The 17,688-nt window shown below is 50.0% G+C and overlaps 5 protein-coding genes across 5 annotated transcripts; 1 reads left to right on the top strand and 4 right to left on the bottom strand.

The window, feature by feature from the left end:
- Positions 1-10: 10 nt before the first annotated feature.
- Positions 11-10,048, bottom strand: TRUGW13939_10315 (uncharacterized protein; the record flags this gene model as incomplete). Its single annotated transcript, XM_035493427.1, has 5 exons — positions 11-2,508; positions 2,599-3,202; positions 3,257-3,611; positions 3,674-6,445; positions 6,507-10,048. 5 exons carry the CDS (start codon positions 10,046-10,048, stop codon positions 11-13), a joined length of 9,771 nt encoding a protein of 3,256 aa, XP_035349320.1.
- Positions 10,049-10,604: 556 nt separating this feature from the next.
- TRUGW13939_10314 (uncharacterized protein) lies at positions 10,605-12,265 on the top strand (the record flags this gene model as incomplete). The annotated part of the gene is made up of 3 exons (XM_035493426.1): positions 10,605-11,721; positions 11,781-12,001; positions 12,062-12,265. The coding sequence occupies 3 exons, from the start codon at positions 10,605-10,607 to the stop codon at positions 12,263-12,265; spliced, it is 1,542 nt and encodes a 513-aa protein (XP_035349319.1).
- Positions 12,266-13,159: 894 nt separating this feature from the next.
- TRUGW13939_10313 (uncharacterized protein) lies at positions 13,160-13,780 on the bottom strand (the record flags this gene model as incomplete). The annotated part of the gene is made up of 1 exon (XM_035493425.1): positions 13,160-13,780. One exon carries the CDS (start codon positions 13,778-13,780, stop codon positions 13,160-13,162), a length of 621 nt encoding a protein of 206 aa, XP_035349318.1.
- A 546-nt stretch (positions 13,781-14,326) lies between these two features.
- On the bottom strand, positions 14,327-15,888 carry TRUGW13939_10312 (uncharacterized protein; the record flags this gene model as incomplete). Its single annotated transcript, XM_035493424.1, has 2 exons — positions 14,327-14,659; positions 14,725-15,888. The coding sequence occupies 2 exons, from the start codon at positions 15,886-15,888 to the stop codon at positions 14,327-14,329; spliced, it is 1,497 nt and encodes a 498-aa protein (XP_035349317.1).
- Positions 15,889-16,570: 682 nt separating this feature from the next.
- On the bottom strand, positions 16,571-17,674 carry TRUGW13939_10311 (uncharacterized protein; the record flags this gene model as incomplete). Its single annotated transcript, XM_035493423.1, has 1 exon — positions 16,571-17,674. One exon carries the CDS (start codon positions 17,672-17,674, stop codon positions 16,571-16,573), a length of 1,104 nt encoding a protein of 367 aa, XP_035349316.1.
- Between the last annotated feature and the right edge of the window lie 14 nt (positions 17,675-17,688).

Below are 17,688 nucleotides of genomic sequence, written 5' to 3'. Positions count from 1 at the left end.
AGCCCAAGAATTAGAAATTTCGGTATAGGCAATACTCGCCATAAGCATTAAAAACTTCCAGCTGGTCTAGCTGTAGGCCTTGGAGCGCCTCAATAAGATGCGGCGCAAAAGCTTCACCACCACACATGGCAACCCGCCATGTTCGGCTTTGTCGAAGAATGTCTCGCCCATATTCTAGCAAAACTGTGTATTCGGATGGAGCCATCAGCGTAAAAGTGACCTTCTCTCTCACCATGAGCGACGCCAAATCCTGTATCTCGCGGCGGTTGCTAGATATCACGAGGGTACCACCGTTGGCCAGAGCGTAGAATATTTGCGCCAAAGAAGCATCATAGCCCAGTGCACTTTGCTGTAACACTGTCTCCCGTTTGATACCCATTGAAGCTGTAGCAGCAGCAACTTGAGTTGAAAAGTTGGCATGTGTGAGCAGGATTCCCTTTGGCTTGCCAGTCGACCCGCTTGTGAACATCAAGAAGGCCTTAGCCGATGGAACAGAACGGTTAGGGACAAACGGACTGGAATTATTATCTTCTAGTGCTGTCACGTTAATTGCCTCTGTCGAAGCACTGGCTAGGGAAGGTTCCCTCAGGATGTCCTCGAGGCGATGAAAAGTGCTTTGATCACAGATGACAACCTCAGCCTGCGATTCGGAAATGATGACTGATAATCGTTGATCCGAATTTCGCACATCGCAAGGAACATATGTGGCACCAATTCGGAGAATAGCAAGAAGCGAACACACCATATCCACTGACTGCTCGCAGAAAACAGCAACCCGGCTCCTCCCCGTTAAAGCACCCTTTTCGGTCAAGATGGTGCCAATGGTGTAGACCTTTGTAGCCATTTGATCATATGTATAGGCTACATGATCATCCTTCAACGCAATCTCGTGGGGGTATTTTGTAGTCATTTCATCAACTTCATGCACAAGGGTTTTCTTGATGACACTAGACCCTGGTAGTAGCGGTCCACTGCCCAGACTAATAGCTTTGTTTCCAAGATGCACTGGTAAGAGAGTAGGCTCCTCGGTACTCATGGATGGGTCCGATGAGAATTGCTCCAATAAATGGATATAAGTTTCTAGGAAAATGTCGGCTCCTGCCTCATCGTAGAGGTAATCTTGCATTGACAGCGTCAAGCCTCCTCTTCCTTCGTCTTCATCGATGGTGAGAATAAAATCAAACGGATGTTTGGCATCTTCATACGACAGATAGTCTAGCTGCACGTCGCCCATGGTCTTTTGCTTGATGGCACCCATACGGTAGTTGACCATGGCTTGGAAGAGTGGCAAGTCTGTTACAGAGGACTCCACGTTGGCATCGTCGAGAATGACGTCTAGAGGAACACCCGAATTACCCAAGGCATCATAGACTGCTGACCGTGTGCTGAGAAGTCGCTCTTGAAAGGATTCGTCCCGGGGCACCTTGAACCATAATGGAAGGGTGTCAAGGAGTAACCCAATGGTCTCCATGAATCGTTCATCTGCCCTATTGGCGTCGGTGATGCCGAGACAAAAATCATTTTTACCAAGGGCACGTTGTAACAGGACCTGCAAAACTGACAGGTAGAAATGGAACGGGGTGACCTTATTCTCTGTACTAGCGGCCTTGACCCTTGTTACCAAGGACCGATCCAGCTCGACAAAGTACTCAGAAACAGCGTATCGATCTAGTGTTTCCCGCCGTGTCACCTTGGAGAAAGGAAACAATGGCATCGGAGAAGGCAATTTGTCGAATGCAGACTTCCAAAACGTGCGTTTGCTCTGAAGTGCTTTGGAATCTAAACCACCTCGCTGCTGCACAGAGAAATCGGTCACGTCATTGACCACCGGATGTTGTCGCTGTGGAGTAGGGTGAACATAAAATCTTTCAAGATCTTGTAAAAAGAGCTGCCAGCCAACGCCGTCGACTATGATGTGATTGTACCCGAAAATAATTGTGTGGTATTGAGGCTCATGCGTCACGAGCGTCGCCATAAAAACATCGCCGTTTGCCAGATCGTAGACATGCTTTTTAATTTCATCTGTCTCTCTCTCGACGTCAATTCCATCATTCCCTTGTTGTACCTTCTTGAGGGAGAATGGTGATGACCGTGACACGGCCTGAACTGGCTCCCGACTGATTTCATCTATGAAAAATGAGCTTCGGAATGTTTGGTGCCTCTGTATGACACATTCAAGGGCAGTCTCCAGTTTCAAAACATCCAAAGATCCATTCAGTCGGTAGCAGGTGGTGCAGTTGTATGCGGTTTTGTCAGTTAGTAAAAGGTTGGGAATCCACATGCGTGTATGACCGAATGACATGGGCACGATTTGTTCGTATTCCGGAAGCTCCCACTCTCCAACATCCGTATCAGAAGTCTCGGACGCATCAGAGCTGAAAAGCCTTCGGTCGCTGTCGTCTGAGTCTATTGTGCTGGCATCTGAAGACGGGACCTCTGCTCTCTCATCCACTGGTGTTTTTGCAGTTGCACGGTCAGCAAACACATCGGCAGCGATTTCATCCGATACTATGGTAATTGGTCAGTTAAACCCCAAAAATAAGAGTGTGACATCTGATAAAGTTAACTCTAAAAGCATTAGAAAAAGATGTCACTTACACGCGGCAATTGATGCTCCTCCTAGCACCTTGAGCACTGGCATATCTTTGCCCACCTCCTTCAGGAACCAGGACCGAACCTCGACAGCCACGAGAGAGTCGACGCCAAGATCAATGATGGATTTTTCCGTGTTGACAGTGCCAGCTTCCAAACGCAACATTGATTCAAGCTGTGTAGCGAAACTTTCACGTATGGTCTGGGCAACACTCTCCAGGGACTGGCTTTCACGGATGAGGTCTTGTACAGTCTGCGCTGATCCCGATTTGTCCACGTCTGCTGAGTCTTGCGAAGAGATGGTATGATGTGAGAACCGTGGATCAAAGTGCCATGCTAGAGGGTGGTCGTCTGTTAGGCTGAAACGCTGCAGCCCCGTCGTCAGTTGAGAATTCGCGATGGAGCCGCGCTTTCCGGCCGCAATGGCCTCGATAAACATGCAATGAATATCTCGTTCTGAAATTGGTGTGTAGCCCTGGTTCTTCAAGTTATTGTAGATCTCGGCACCATCTATGCGATTGATATATCCGATACCATACAACATTCCGATGTCTAACACGGAGGCAGCAAGGCCACCCTTTCGACGCTGTGCCGCCAAACCGGCCATGAACTAGAAATTGTTATTTCTCGCATATAAAATATGACACAGGGAAAGAGAACTTACCATGTTGGCCGCTGTGTAATTAGATTGTCCTTTATTTCCAGCCACCCCGGTTAAAGACGAAAACATCATGAAAAAGTCCATATCCTTGGAATTGAACACCAAATCCAGATTTCGAGACCCGACCACCTTTGGCTTCATTACCTTGTCGAATGTTTCGAGCGTCATGTCAGCAAATAGACCGTCTGACAGAAGCATGGCTCCATTGGCGACTCCTGCAACCGGAGGAAACGACCGAGAGATCTCTGCTTTGAGCCTCTTCACCGATTGCAAATTGGTCACATCCAGCGACATTATTTCGACTGTGACGCCCATCTGCTCAAATTCCCGTTTCCAACGTGGCGATTTGTCAGGATTCCTATACCAGTTAATTCAATCCCATGTACCACAGCATTTGTAACTAATATAGAATTAACATACCGACTGGCCGCAATTATATAACGAGCTCCGTTAGTAACCATCATACGACAAATACTCTGTCCGAGCTCTCCTGTCAAGCCAATCATGACGTACGTCTTGGAAGGTGAGAGAGCGGACGCAGGGTCGATGGCTCGCACTCTCTCTTGTACAAGCGACTCGCTCTGCCAATCTACAACCCCAAAAAACCGTTGATTTCTCGACTCCAATACGGTGTTAACCGGAATGGAGCAAATTTGACAGCTGGAGTGAATGAGGGGTTGGATGGTTCTAATTGCATTAGACAGGCATCGCGAAATCGCGTCGGAAGACACTTGGATATTACCGCATATCCGAACCGATGAGGTTGTCGGATTGAGGCAAAATGTCGAGTCAGGCAAAATACCCTTCGATATAGACGAAGTCCCATTGCTGAAGTCAACAAATGTCCCGAAAAACGCTGGTATCAAGGATCGAATAGCATCTGCTGTTGCTCGACGATGAATGAAAGCAAAGCGACTATCCACGGCTGGTTTGTGGGGGTCATGAGTCGAATGGCGTAAAGGACGTATCGAATCCTGAGATTGGACAAAGGATTCAAGCACATCTGCCAGCGCTGAATCGGCCTCATGTATTGCAATGGGACCAGAAGAAGCCTGGGCAACGATGCATTGCACAACCAGGGCCCGGACTAGCAGACCAACGATGGTTGCATCGTCTCCCCAACTAGCTGGAACATTTTTTGTCCAAGAGGAGGGAACAACAGCATAGGAGGTATTCGTTGGAGACACTGCTATCACCCTCCTGCCATCAAGCAGCATTCCAACGCCAACAAAAGCGTAGCTGCCGTCCCCTATCCCTGCTGCCCATGCACTTGTATACAGCATCCGAACGACAACCAAGTCAGGCTGATTAATCGCAGCGAGTTGTAGCGCCGTTTTGCCTGTATTCTGGGCAGAATAGACGCAATCGGATCCGTCACGACTAGCGACAAGGTCTATGACGGACTGGGCCGAATTGGCTTCTCGAGTGACAACCCTTCTGGTTGCATTGTAGCGGTCATTTAGGTCATCTATCGGCAACACCCGAGGTAGCATCGCGTGTCCATTTTGTATCGCAATCTCATGTTCAGTCGTCCAAAGAGAATTCTTTAGCTCTTCGTCGTTTGCCATGGCCAAACGCAGGAACGATTCCACCACCTGATCAGCAACACCATCCAGGGTATCTAGATCAAGAATCTGTAGCTGCAGCCCGGGAGTTTCAGCCTTGATGGAGCGGCACAGGCCAGCTGTCGCAAAGTGGTAAGGGTTGTCCTCACGAGATCCATTCGTGAGCCACAGAACAAAACGATTTGGCGCTAAAATTGCTTGGAGAGCTGAAAGTTTCGCGTTTGTCATGGAAGCCATGATGGGCTCGTCGAGGTCAGAAAGAATGAGGACACCTCGAATATCTTCAGTTTTAGCAATATCGAGTTCGTCTTCCAAAGAGGCCATGTGTAATTCCACATTGGAATTGACGAGAACTTCGGTGAGGCGATTTTTGATTGCCTGAGTCTCGGGTCTTGATCCACCAAGAACCAGTACTTTACCTGGCATCGGAACCTGAGACCTTCCTAACGACACGGGTTTCCGGAGGATTTCAATGAGCGGATTGGTCGCGTAACTTATGGAAAGCGTCAATCTTCTAGATGGAGTATGAAACTGGGATGAGACATCAGACGCGAAGCCAGCTCTTTGAAAGACCTCTCCCCACCGCAGCTGATGGGCTTGTGGTGTGACAGAGGTTGTTGTTAACGACACACATCGCAGGAGCCTTTCTCGTAGGAATGGTCCAGTTGATTGTACCACGAGGAGGTATCCACCCGGCTTCGTGTGTTCCCGAACCGAGTTCAATAGTTTGACCACATCATCCTTGGTTTCTGTGGCCAGAGAAACAATAACGAGATCGCACAAGGATGTTAATCCGTCATCTACAAGAAACGATCGATCTTCTGGAAGCATATCAATAGTGACCTTGGATTGCAGTCTGTCCGAGGAAAATTGTGGCGAGGGACCATGCCCTTCATATAGATACCGGTAGGAAACAAAGTTTGGGGCCAATTGACTGGCAACAATGTCGGCTAGAGGGCCACCTTCGCCTATGTTAATCTCCAACACTCGGATTCGAGGATGGCGATGGCTAATTTGGCTCACGATCTGCTTCAACTGCTGGTGGCAGCTTGATACTTCTCTATTGTCGTTCGTTATTTCATGGATTACTCCCGACATGCAGGAAGGGATATATTCCCCGCAACCGTGTAGGAGCTCCAGGGATGACCGGTGTGGGGATGATGCCATCATTTCTTCGATCTTTTCACGCGAGTGTGTATGCTCACCAAAGGACGAACTTGATCTTCGTCGATGAGAACGAGCTTGGTAGAAGGTTTTAATAGCGTCACATTCGTGGATTAGCTGTACATCACTTGCGTCCGTCGTCGTGTTGTTTGCTTCTCGGAATCCGTGCCAGGGATCCAGCTCCCAAATTGTCTGCAAGAAGAGTTCGCGATCGTCTGCTTTCGTGGCCGCAGTAAACGATGCTACATTAAGTCCTTCTATTTGAATTTCCATCTCACCATTAGGACTGTACACTGATATATCTCCCGAAAAGTTAGCTGGGGTTGTTAGAGTCGTCGCCTCGAAACGCGTGATTGCAGCGTCGACGTCCACAATGTCATTCGCGTCCGGGCGGACTTCACAAATTCCCAAGTTAAATCGCAATTTTTCAATCTTCTTAGGAAGGAAGGAAGTCCACAAATCCCTATGTAACATGAATGGTCAGTTGTTGCGGTAAACTCGGGGTCTTGATGGTAACAACTTACCCATCACCAGGGGCGGCAAAGGCTGCAAAGGCAACTTGAAAGCAGGCATCCAGCAATGATGGACGCACTGGCAATTGACATGGATCTTCTGGATGTGGTTTCTGGAGCTTTCCCGTGGCAAAATTCAAACGGCGCTGAAGCGACTGCAGAGCCCGGAATGGACCAGTGTATCCAAGACCAATGTCTCGGACAGACGAGTAAAAGTCATCTAAATCCACAGTATTTAAATCACCTTCTTCTACCATACGGGTAGGTAATCCATTATCAAGGGGATCCGGAGTATGGATTCTAACGGTGCCTGTCACAGCATTTTTCATTGGCATTTCGCCTTCCACAGGTGCCCAGTCTAAGAAAAATGAGGCAACAATAGCGCCTTCATTTTTGAATGCATGCCGCTCCCGTTTGAGAGAAAACAGAGTTTCAACCCCTTGTGAATCATCGGCCATTGTGATTCCCGCCTGGATGAATAAGTCCTGGATTTCGACCATCTCTGTCGAGATGGACAGGGAGCGGGCCAGGGATCGAGCTGCATCGAGGGCCATGACGCAGTACGCGGCAGCCGGAACAATAATTTGGCCTTGGAAGCGATGGTCGTTGAGCCATGGTAGCATCCTTGGTTGGAGGATATTACGCCAGCGGTATTCCGAATCGGAATCATCGCTTGTCCTCACACCTAGAAGTTCATGGGGCGCAGCAGATCGTCGTAAATACTGTCTCGGCAATCGTGGCAATCGGTAGTGTGGCTGGTGGTGATCCCAGGGATATGTTGGTAGGTCCTTGATTACTTGGCGCGAAGACAGATCAATGCCTGCGGCCTTGGAGTACCGAGCAAAGTCAACAGCGGAAGAGCCGAGATGGTTCCAGACGAGTCCGAGGGCTGCTGCGAATGCTACGATATCATTGCTTCCGCGGCTAAGAACGCCACTATAAGGCAACACATGACCAATAGCCTCCTGCATTGTTTGGGTGGCTGGCCCCTTCAGCGCTGGGTGAGGTCCAACCTCGAGGGCAATCTGGAATGAATCCTGTTCAATAAGAACACGCTGGAGGGCCTCGGAGAAAAGCACTGGCTGGACCATATTGTCTCGCCAATATCGACCGGATAACTCTTCAACTGTTGGATTACCAGCGGGGCCATAGACACTGGATATCCAGGAGCAGGACGGATCCGGCTCTCGAGCAGTAATGCCACAGGACGATAATGACTCCAGGTAGGCACCGGCGCAGCTGTCCATGTGGTGTGAATGATATGCGGTATCAACCTTCAGTAGCCTCGCGAATTTCCCCTGCTCATCCAACGCTTCCTTGGCGTGTTTGATTTTATCGAGGTCGCCACTCAACGTGACACTGGCGGGAGCATTGCTAGCGGCTATGTATATCTGGTCATGAAAGTTTTCCTGTTCACACAGGTCCAGGGCATCTTCGACCCTCATGCCTACGGCCAGCATACCGCCCTTTTCTCCATTCCGGCCCCGAGATAACTTGGCATGATAACCCCGGTAGTACGCAATTAGCATGGCGTCTCGTGAGGTCAAGACTCCTGCTGCATAGGCCGCGGCTATCTCGCCAGAGGAATGGCCAACCACTGCCGTCAGCTTCACGCCAGCCTCTGCCAGCAGATCTACCAGCGCAATTTGCACTGCAGTGCAAAGAGGTTGAGAGAGCGCGGCCTCTCCTAACCGTGAACGCGAACCATCTGCAAGAAGCTCGTCTTGAAGGGACCACGGAGGTGGATTTGGGCAACCGCGAAGGAACTGGTCCAGTTGGTGAATAGATTTCGCAAAAATGGGTGACGATATGATCAGGTGTTTTCCCATCTCGGGCCACTGAGCTCCTTGCCCGGTGAAAACTCCTAGAATTCGAGGAGGCTGGTCTAGTGTCTTGGATCGAATACCCAATTCAGCTTTCTCGCTGTTAGCCAGCCTAGCCTCTATACTTGTCACCAAATCTGTGATTCCAGTTGCGGCAAACGTGGCTTTGTGAGGCAACTCTGATCGATGGAACATCAGTGTTGCAGCGAGATCGTGAATGTTCACGTTTGGGGTCGAGTTCAAATACTTGGCGTATCGCTCAGCCAAAGAAGTCAGGGCCTTGTCCGAGTTCGCAGAAAGAGCAAAAGGAATTGTCAAACAGTTATTGCTAGACAGCGACTCCTGTGCCAGTCCCCCATGCAACTGTGGATCGTACCTCTCTAAAATGACGTGGCCGTTCGTGCCGCCAAAGCCAAAAGAGTTCACACTGGCTCTGATCGGCTGGCCGGGTTGTACCAGGGGCCACGGGGTTGGGGAAGTTGGTACACGTAGGCGTGTTGTAAAGGGTGCGACGGTTGGGTTTATTGTCTGAAGGTGCTGGTTTGGCGGAATAGTCAGATGCTTCAGCGCCAAGGCAACTTTGATGACGCCTGCAACACCCGCGGCACCTTCCGTGTGTCCGATGACCGTCTTAATCGAGCCAACGAGAAGATTGCCATCATTTTCTGCTGTAGGATCGGTGTCGTCTGGCGGATCGCCAAAGAACGCCCGGTAGATGGCCTCTGCCTCTCGAGGATCTCCTGCTTGGGTGCCTGTTCCATGGGCTTCGAAATATTGAGGTCTGTGGGAGGGATTTTGGGAGTCAAGGCCCGCTCGCCGATAGGTATCCCTGATCAATGCGGCCTGCGCGTCTGGACTGGGCATGGTAATACCTTTGGTACGACCATCCGAGTTAACACCCGTCTCGCGCACAATGCATTCAATCGAGTCTCCGTCCGCAAGGGCCTTGGACAGTGGCTTCAAGAAGACGACGCCGACCCCCTCGCCGCGTGCATATCCATTTGCACCCGTATCCCACATGCGTGATTTCCCATGTGGCGATAGCATGTGTAGATTGGCCTCACATATAAAGTACTCTGGGCTGAGCATCACATTAGCACCGGCAACGCACGCCATGCTGCTCTCGCCACGGCGCAGTGCCAGCACTGCCTGGTGCATCGCGACGAGACTTGATGAACAGGCCGTGTCAATGGTCATGGACGGACCATTCCAGTTGAAGAAATAAGAGACACGGTTCGAGAGAATAGCACGCGACGTCCCCGTCGCGCAGTACTGGCTGAAAGCCATCTCATCCTTGCCTGACAAAATATCGAAATCGGCGGTCATTGTGCCAACAAAGACGGAAATTTGTTCGCCAGAGCACTTCTGTAAGGTCAGGCCAGCCGATTCCATGGCCTCATAGACCGTTTCGAGTATTATTTTGCCTTGCGGGTCGATCGCCTCGGCCTCCTTAGGGGTTATGTTGAAGAAGGAGGCATCGAAATGGCGATGATCTTGTTCTAGCCAGTAGGCTTTGGGCGCGTTTGTGGTCCCGTGATATTCGCCATCAGGATGATAAAAGCCGTCTACATTGAATCGGTTTGCTGGAACCCGCTGAGATAGATCGTGGGGTTGGAGAAGCAGTTCCCAAAGTCGCGAAGGCGAGGAAACGCCTCCAGGGAACCGACAGCCACTGCCAATGATAGCAATGGGCTCCGACGCGACAGTAGAGGGGTCCATAGCTTCTCGCATATGGTCACTTAATTTTCATTCTATAATAAGTTGTAGATAATATCAAGGTCCCTCCAGCTGTTTAATCCTTTTTTGTGAGGGCATCAACCCAAGGGTTCGGCGCGCACGTGGTTCAGATCTCCGACAGCCAATGCCGACTAGCCATAGGGCGCTAGAATCGCCAAATTCGTCAGGGCAACTAACAATATTGGTACAGGGCAGAAACAGCCGGAACGAGGCTGATGTCATCTCATGTTCGGTGTGCAACGCCGAAAAAATAGGGTCTTTTTCGTCATAACCAACGCCGAGTGGGCGGCTCACGGGCCGGGGCTGTTCGTTGGGATGCATGGCTAGCTTCTAGAAGCTATTCTCCGATCAGATCACAGGCACACGCAACAAAAAAGCAAATAAAACAAGTCTCCTGGTAATAACGTGGCAATCGGCGATGGTGGATGGCTTCAGCCTAAAAATAGATGTGGGCTTGGGTTTTCCTTCCCTCGGCTTTCTTCTACCTTCACCACGGTGGGCGGCGTCCAGCAATACTTTGGAAATGCAAAAGTTCACGATAAGTGAGAACATGGAGACTCCAGTGTTTGAAAAAATTGTCTCTCTTGGGGGGAGTTCCTTGACCGCAGGACTCGTCGCGTGGCTGGGTATAGCTTCTTTGCTAGTGTATGTCTTATCTCGCCATTCTGCGGTACGAAAGGCTCAGATCCAGAAGGGCTGTCATCCAGTGCGCCAGTACCCTCGAAAAGACCCAATACTAGGACTTGACTATGTCATTGAAAGCGTGCGTGCATTTCGCCAGCATCGGTTTCTTGCGACACTACAGCATCGCCACAAAACAACCGGAACGACGTTTGGCATCCGGGTTTTCCGCTCACGCGGAATCTTCACGATCGATCCCAAAAACATTCAGGCGATCTTGTCGACACGATTCAAGGATTATTCTCTCGGAAACCGGTCCACGGTCATGGGTCCTCTATTGGGCAGGGGAATTTTCGTGACCGACGGGCCGGAATGGGCTCATTCTCGTGCTCTTCTTCGGCCGCACTTTGTCAAAGATCAGCTGGTCAATTTGAGTTCGCTCGAGGGTCATATCCGGAGCCTGCTGGGCTGCATCCCTGACGATAGACAGGTGGATCTGCAGGAGCTGTTCTTGCGCTTTACGTTGGACACGACCACCGACTTCTTATTTGGCAACTCTGCCGACAGTCTGGCTGGAGGAGGAACAGAAGAGGAGCGCGAGTTCGGCGAGGCATTCCGGCTGGCAATGGACGACATCACATTGCAGTTCCGAATGGGGCCCTTCAGCGCGTTTCGGCGAGTTGATCCCAAAGTAAAGGCTGCATATCGTACCTGTCGGACATACGTAGACATTTTTGTCGACAGGGCCATTGCAAAGCGAGAGAAGTATGCGGATATGACGGAGAAAGGGGGCAAGCGAGACTGCTTTCTGGACGAGCTCGCAACAACCACCGCAGACCGAGAGAAGATGCGAGACGAACTGTTGAGCATTCTCCTGGCCGGTCGAGACACCACGGCGAGTCTGCTGAGCAGCTTGTTCCACGTACTGGCGCGTCGGCCGGACGTCTGGCAGAAAGTGCGGCGCGAGGCGGCAGGGTTAAAGGGGAAGGCGCCCACCTATGCGGCCCTCCAGACGATGAAATACGCAAAGCACGTGATAAATGAAGGTACTCTCTCTCTCTCTCTGTGTGTGTGTTCCTGTTCCTTGCTCAGCATCCATCACCAGTTCTCCGCCTGTACCCTCCAGTGCCGAACAACAGAAGAGTTGCAGTGCGAGACACCGTGCTTCCCCGCGGCGGTGGCCCCGATGGCGATTTCCCAGTCTTTGTCCCCAAGGGCTCTCTTGTATTGTACTCTGTCTATGCAATGCACCGACATGTCGACCTGTTTGGGCAGGATGCAGAGGAGTTCCGCCCAGAACGATGGGATACGACCCGGTGCTCATGGGTGCGTGAAGACCTCATTTCTTTGCCGTTTGGATTCTACTGAACATTAGCTGAATAATAGGAATATCTGCCCTTCAATGGGGGCCCTCGAACCTGCTTGGGTCAGCAGTATGCGTTGACGGAAGCCCTCTATGTGTTGCTCCGGTTCGCCCAAGTGTTTCAGAGCATCGAGACGCAAGATACCACGCCATGGACGGAATCTCTCACTTTGACAGTTTGCTCAGCAAACGGTGTTCACGTTACGATGCAAAGAGTGAAAAGTTAGGATTTTGTTTTTCTTGGTTTCAATTTCTGTTCGATAGTTTTTCATGTATGTTTGGATAATACAGATAAAAAGAAGATATCGACAGCGGTGAAGTGAAGATATCGGGCCGAAATTTATCCGCCCAGATAATAATTAGCCGTAATTGATAGCCCTAATTACCCCTGGATACAACATCCGCGTTCCTCCTGTTCTGTAACGTTACCACAATTGTTGCGTGGTTTTGCAACGCTACAAAAAATCTGCACATGTCTTACTATTATAAATATCAATGTATATAAAAATTTCTTGTGTTTTTGGTATTCTAATTATGAGATGGGGGTGGTGAGAAACATATACATGTATAGCTCAGGTGCTCAGGTAAGAGTGGTGTGGCTATATATATTTCAATGTTATAAAGGTTAACCGTGCCTTTTAGGGTATTGAAACATCAACTGATGTTCATGTGTCTGGTTTGCTTTCAAGTGTAACATATACATGTACGTGTATGGGTCTATCAATTCAAAAAAATAAATTTTGGTTATATGATTATTACCATGCTACTATTTTAACAGCGTACCAATAAGTATCCCGTTCCCCTAAAAACCGGTATGGTAGACCTTCAAATGTTGAAGCGTAACAATCAATATTAAAGCTCAAAAACATTTTTCAAACTCCATTTCCAGCTATAGAAACTATCAATTGACATAAGAAATAATGTTCAGTCTTCCAGTGATCGTTCATCACGGCAAATTGGCTCTGAGCATCATGGTAGTAGTATATGAGCGTGATAACCTTAATCCGAACCCTCTCTCTTTCCCTCTCACACCGAGTAACCCTCGTCTCCAACATATGCCACAGACAATACATATTCAACACCTTCTTCCCGACAAAAGTGTCCATATGTATCCATCTGATTTATTCCAGCTTCACAAACGTCGCTGTCGCACACACAAACATCAGCCATGCAGGAACGTTCACCCAGCACATGCGGGCAAAATTATTCGCCAACCATCCCCTCAGCGCATCGTAATTCTGCTGACCGACATTCACCTTGCGCGAAATCCGCGCATTCCACATCATACTCCATGATCCAAACCAATAGTGTAGAATTGAAAGCACCCCGCCAGCAATGTAAAACGCCTTGGTTTGGGGGTGCAATCCTCCCCCTGCTGACGACACCGCTGATGCTGCCAGTACTGCTGCTTTTCCTCCATTATTATTCAAAATTGCGCTGGGTGTCGCCAGCCCAACATCGACAAAGACATTAATTAGCGCAACCGAAAGAGCGAGAGGGTAAGACAAGAAAATAACCCATTTAGTCGGCTTTGCGAATTCGGCGAACCACTCCACGACAACGTGGGCGCTGATGTCGCCTTTCTTTTCAAGCAATTTTGGCGCAAGGAAGGATCGAAAGGCGTTTTGCTGGTCCCAGGCGCACATCAATGAGCCAGAGGAAATGATCAAAGGGGCCAGCCTGAGAAGCGCGATGCCCAGGCTTGTCGGGGTCAGCGGAGTTGAGGTGTAAGCTGCGTCCATTGTGAACTGGGAGAAGAGAGTATGTAATTAACCCGAACTCGTATTACGGGAAAGAGATATGCAGTTGTCTGGTGAAGATCTAATTTTGAGACTCTGGGTCAAATATAGTACGAGAAATCGTCATCGGAGTCGGGCTGTAAAACGGCTTCTATAACATGACATTGCCGACTGGACCGGAGTCGGTCAACATTTTCCACATGTCGGGGTTAATCTGACAATCGGTGGTAATATGCCGACATGGGCATTTGAATTAACATGGAATACTTGCCAGGTACATACTTGCTCAATCAAATTTAATCGGTCTTACAGCTGCTCCTTTTTGACTTATACTGAAACGATTCTTAGCGTGACGGCCATGCTATGGTAGTACAGTAGACAATATAGTGATTATCTTGTTGTTTAATATTTTTAGCTCGTGTAATTGTAGTAAAAATTGCGATTCATTCTTGGTCATCGTCACACTCTTGGTTGAACTCGACATCAAAATGTCGCCCCTCTTTGAAAGAAGAGAGGTGTTACTGTACTAACTAGACATGATACCAATACTTAGGATCGACATGTCAACTGCAACATCAACGGCTTTTTCTCCCACATGACAAACTCCAGCTGCTCTTCCCAGCGGTTCTCCGGACTGCGATTGATCATATCAAAATGCCAAACTAGAGTGGCTAGGATAACGCGTAGCTCCGCCCAGCCCAGCCGACGCCCAAGGCAGTCGCGCGGTCCGTACGAAAAGGGCATGAATACGTTCGTGTTGTGTGGCTGCAAACTCACGCCGCCCTGGCTGGCATCGAGCCATCGTTCAGGAAGAAACGTGTCTGGCTTGGCGAAGTTGGCCGGGTAGCGAAGTGCAGTCCAGACAGGAATTCCGACAGAGGTCTGTTGATCAGTATTATTAGAAAAATATCTTTTTAAACACAAAAAGGAAGAACTTAGAAACTCACCCCAGCTGGTAACCAGGATCCACACACCATGGCACCTCCCTCCGGGACAAGACGCGGCCGGATGGACGGCGCAGGAGGACACATGCGAAGGCCCTCGTGCAGAACGGCGGTCAAATACGGCAGCCGATTCACATTGTCCAAGGTGAGCGCATCAGCGGTACGAATGGCGCCGCGAATCTCATCCTGCAGTCGACTCATCGTGGCCGGAGTGCGCAATAGATACTGCAGGATGCCCGTAAGCGCGGTGGCGGTGGTCTCACTGCCAGCGCTGATCAGAATATCGGCCGAGGCATCGATCTCGGCGCGATTCAGACCCTTTCCGTTGTGGAACATGTGCGAAACTAGGTCAACATGTCTGGCATTCTCGCCCAACTCGAGCCGCTTTCCGGCCTTGCCACTCGAAAAGGCAAACCGCTGCTGGGCCTGCTCCAGGACGCGCTTCGGAATAATATAGGGCAGCAACGGCCGGATCCAGGGCACTAGAAAGACAAAGCTGCCGCCATGGATAAGCCGCTTGAAGAAGCCAAAGGTGACCTTGATCCACTGATGGGCTTCCTCGTTGGCGACACAGTCAAACGACTCGCCGAAGATCAGCTCGCCGGCGATGTCCACTGTCGCGAACTGGATGTAGTCACCGATACTCACGGGGCGGCCGGCCTGGGCATGCGCACGCAACCGAGCAACCAGCATGCTCATGTACTCCTGGATGATGGGCTCCTGTTCGCGCAGCGAAGTTTCCGAGAACCCGCGTGAGAGCAGCTTGCGGATGCGAGCATGGGACACATTGTCGGCAGAGAGAATGGTATGCGCTCCGTTCTGCGATCGAGGATACCAGAGCGGGTTGCGTGGAAAGTCCTTGCCGGCACCGTGGTGGCCATAGATGTCTTTCCACGCCTCCGGACTGACATATGAGACTTCGTTAGGCGCCCATCGCACGACAGGGCCGTACTGGGCGTGCAGCTCGCGGATGCGGTGGATGAACTGGCCACGCCGTAATGCGCGCACAAATGGCACCTGGGTCAACAGCCACAGTTTGGGCCCGGGGAAACGGGCCAGAGGGTGTAGGTAGAGGACATAAACCGCATTGGCGAACCAGTAGAGGATGAAAATGGAGATGCTGGCAGCCAGGAGCGGCAAAAGGCTCAGTGAGTATGAGGTGAGCATTTCCTGTCTTGTTCTTTCCGTTTTTTTCTTTCGTTTCAGACTGGTCGTTTCAAAGGCTTCCACGGAAAAGGAAAAAGGGAAAAGGGACTAGAATTATCTGATGTCACCAGAAGCATATTATTGTTCACTTAAGAATACTAGGTGCATTTTCCCGGAATAAAAAGAGGGTCGTTGGTTCGGTGTTGGACTATCACATCAGCACGCCAACTTCGGCGATTCGGCCTGGTAATGGCCCCTGGAGCTGGATCGGTAGAATTAATTCCATGTCTTGTTTGAAAATTCTAGAGATAAACTAGCTTGCATTGATATTATCAACTGTATGACTTGAACACTGAGTTTTTTGTCCTTTGTGGTACGTGTATGTAGACTAATTAATTACCATAAGTAGCATTTTTAAGTTGTGATATCGTCAAAAATCAAAAGTTAAGAGAAAAACATCCCATTGTAGGCTTTGCTAACTAAACTAGATTTGATTTTCCTATTGCTATTACTATTATTATTTTTGCGTGTGTTTGTGCGTGCTTGAAACCCACTCTTAATCTTGAAGCAGCTATCAACGTATGCCTTTTAGAAAAATTAGAAATCTATAGTCAAGGACATACATTCATCTTGAATTATCTCTTGAATTGAAGTGTTGCAGTTCTCTAGGAAGAAAAAAAAAACCATTCAAATTCAAATCACATCACACCTTGACGACAATCTTCTTCCCCTTGACCATTTTCTTTCGTAGTAGATCCAGTCTTGGAATCACCGCCATGAACGTGCCCTGTGCTGTCGCCTCGATAGGATGTGGCCGCACTCGTGCCTGTTCCAGAAGTGACTCCATCAAAACAGCCCAGTCTCTACCAAACTGACGATCATCCGGTCTGGCTTCGCGGTAGTAGGCACCCGCCAGTTGCACTTCGTCGCCAAGCAGGGTCCAACCCAAGATCCAGTCTGGTGTCACATCGCGTCGCCGGATCGTCAGCCGTCGCGAGTATTGTTCTAAGGTGGTGTAGTAGCTGGCGCCGTCTCCCAAGGCGCAATAACACAGGATCATGGTTGCCTCGTTGCCAATACAGTCCAGAGCATAGCGAAGGCGGCCCTTGGTGTATCTTCGAATGTCGTTAGCACAGCTAGCAGAGTTGTAATCAAATCCAGCCACGGCGCCGCGGTCGGTGACAAGGTCAAAGTTGGTGGGAGAGCAGGTCGCGACTGGGAGATAGCCTGCTTGTCGTAATATCTGGATGGCGATCGTTCCCGTAGCTGTTGCTCCACCATGGACGAGTACGTAGGGACTATGCCTCTCGTCATCACTGTCATCATTCTCTTCTGCGAGCCGGTCCCATCGCAGACCCAACGACCGCAATGCAAGTCCTGTGGTCATCAAGCCCATACCCATCGAAGCGGCCGTTGCCATGTCCATTCCATCGGGCACATGCATGCACAAGTCGGCCGGTGCAGCGACATACTGCGCAAAGGCTCCATTGCCTGGACGGCCAGGATTTGCACCAAACACGATGCCAAAGACACGATCACCCACGCTCATCCGATCCTTGACACTGCTGCCAACATGAACAACCACACCAGCAAAGTCACTACCACTGATGGCGCCTGCGGTGGTAGACTGGTCAAGTAGCTTGTGGTCAGATGGGTTGAGGGCAACGGCAGCAGTGCGAACGAGAACTTCCTCCGAGGTTATTCGTGGTACAGCCACAGTTTTGAGAGCCAATGACCCCGGGCCAGTTGCGACAAGGGCCCGCTGAAGACGCGGGACCTTTGATGTTGTTTTCTGTGGTAGACTCATGATAAGTTGTTAAT

This window comes from Talaromyces rugulosus, chromosome V (assembly GCF_013368755.1).
Source record: "Talaromyces rugulosus chromosome V, complete sequence".
Lineage (NCBI taxonomy): Eukaryota > Fungi > Ascomycota > Eurotiomycetes > Eurotiales > Trichocomaceae > Talaromyces > Talaromyces rugulosus.
This window is presented reverse-complemented; position numbering and strand designations above follow the sequence as displayed.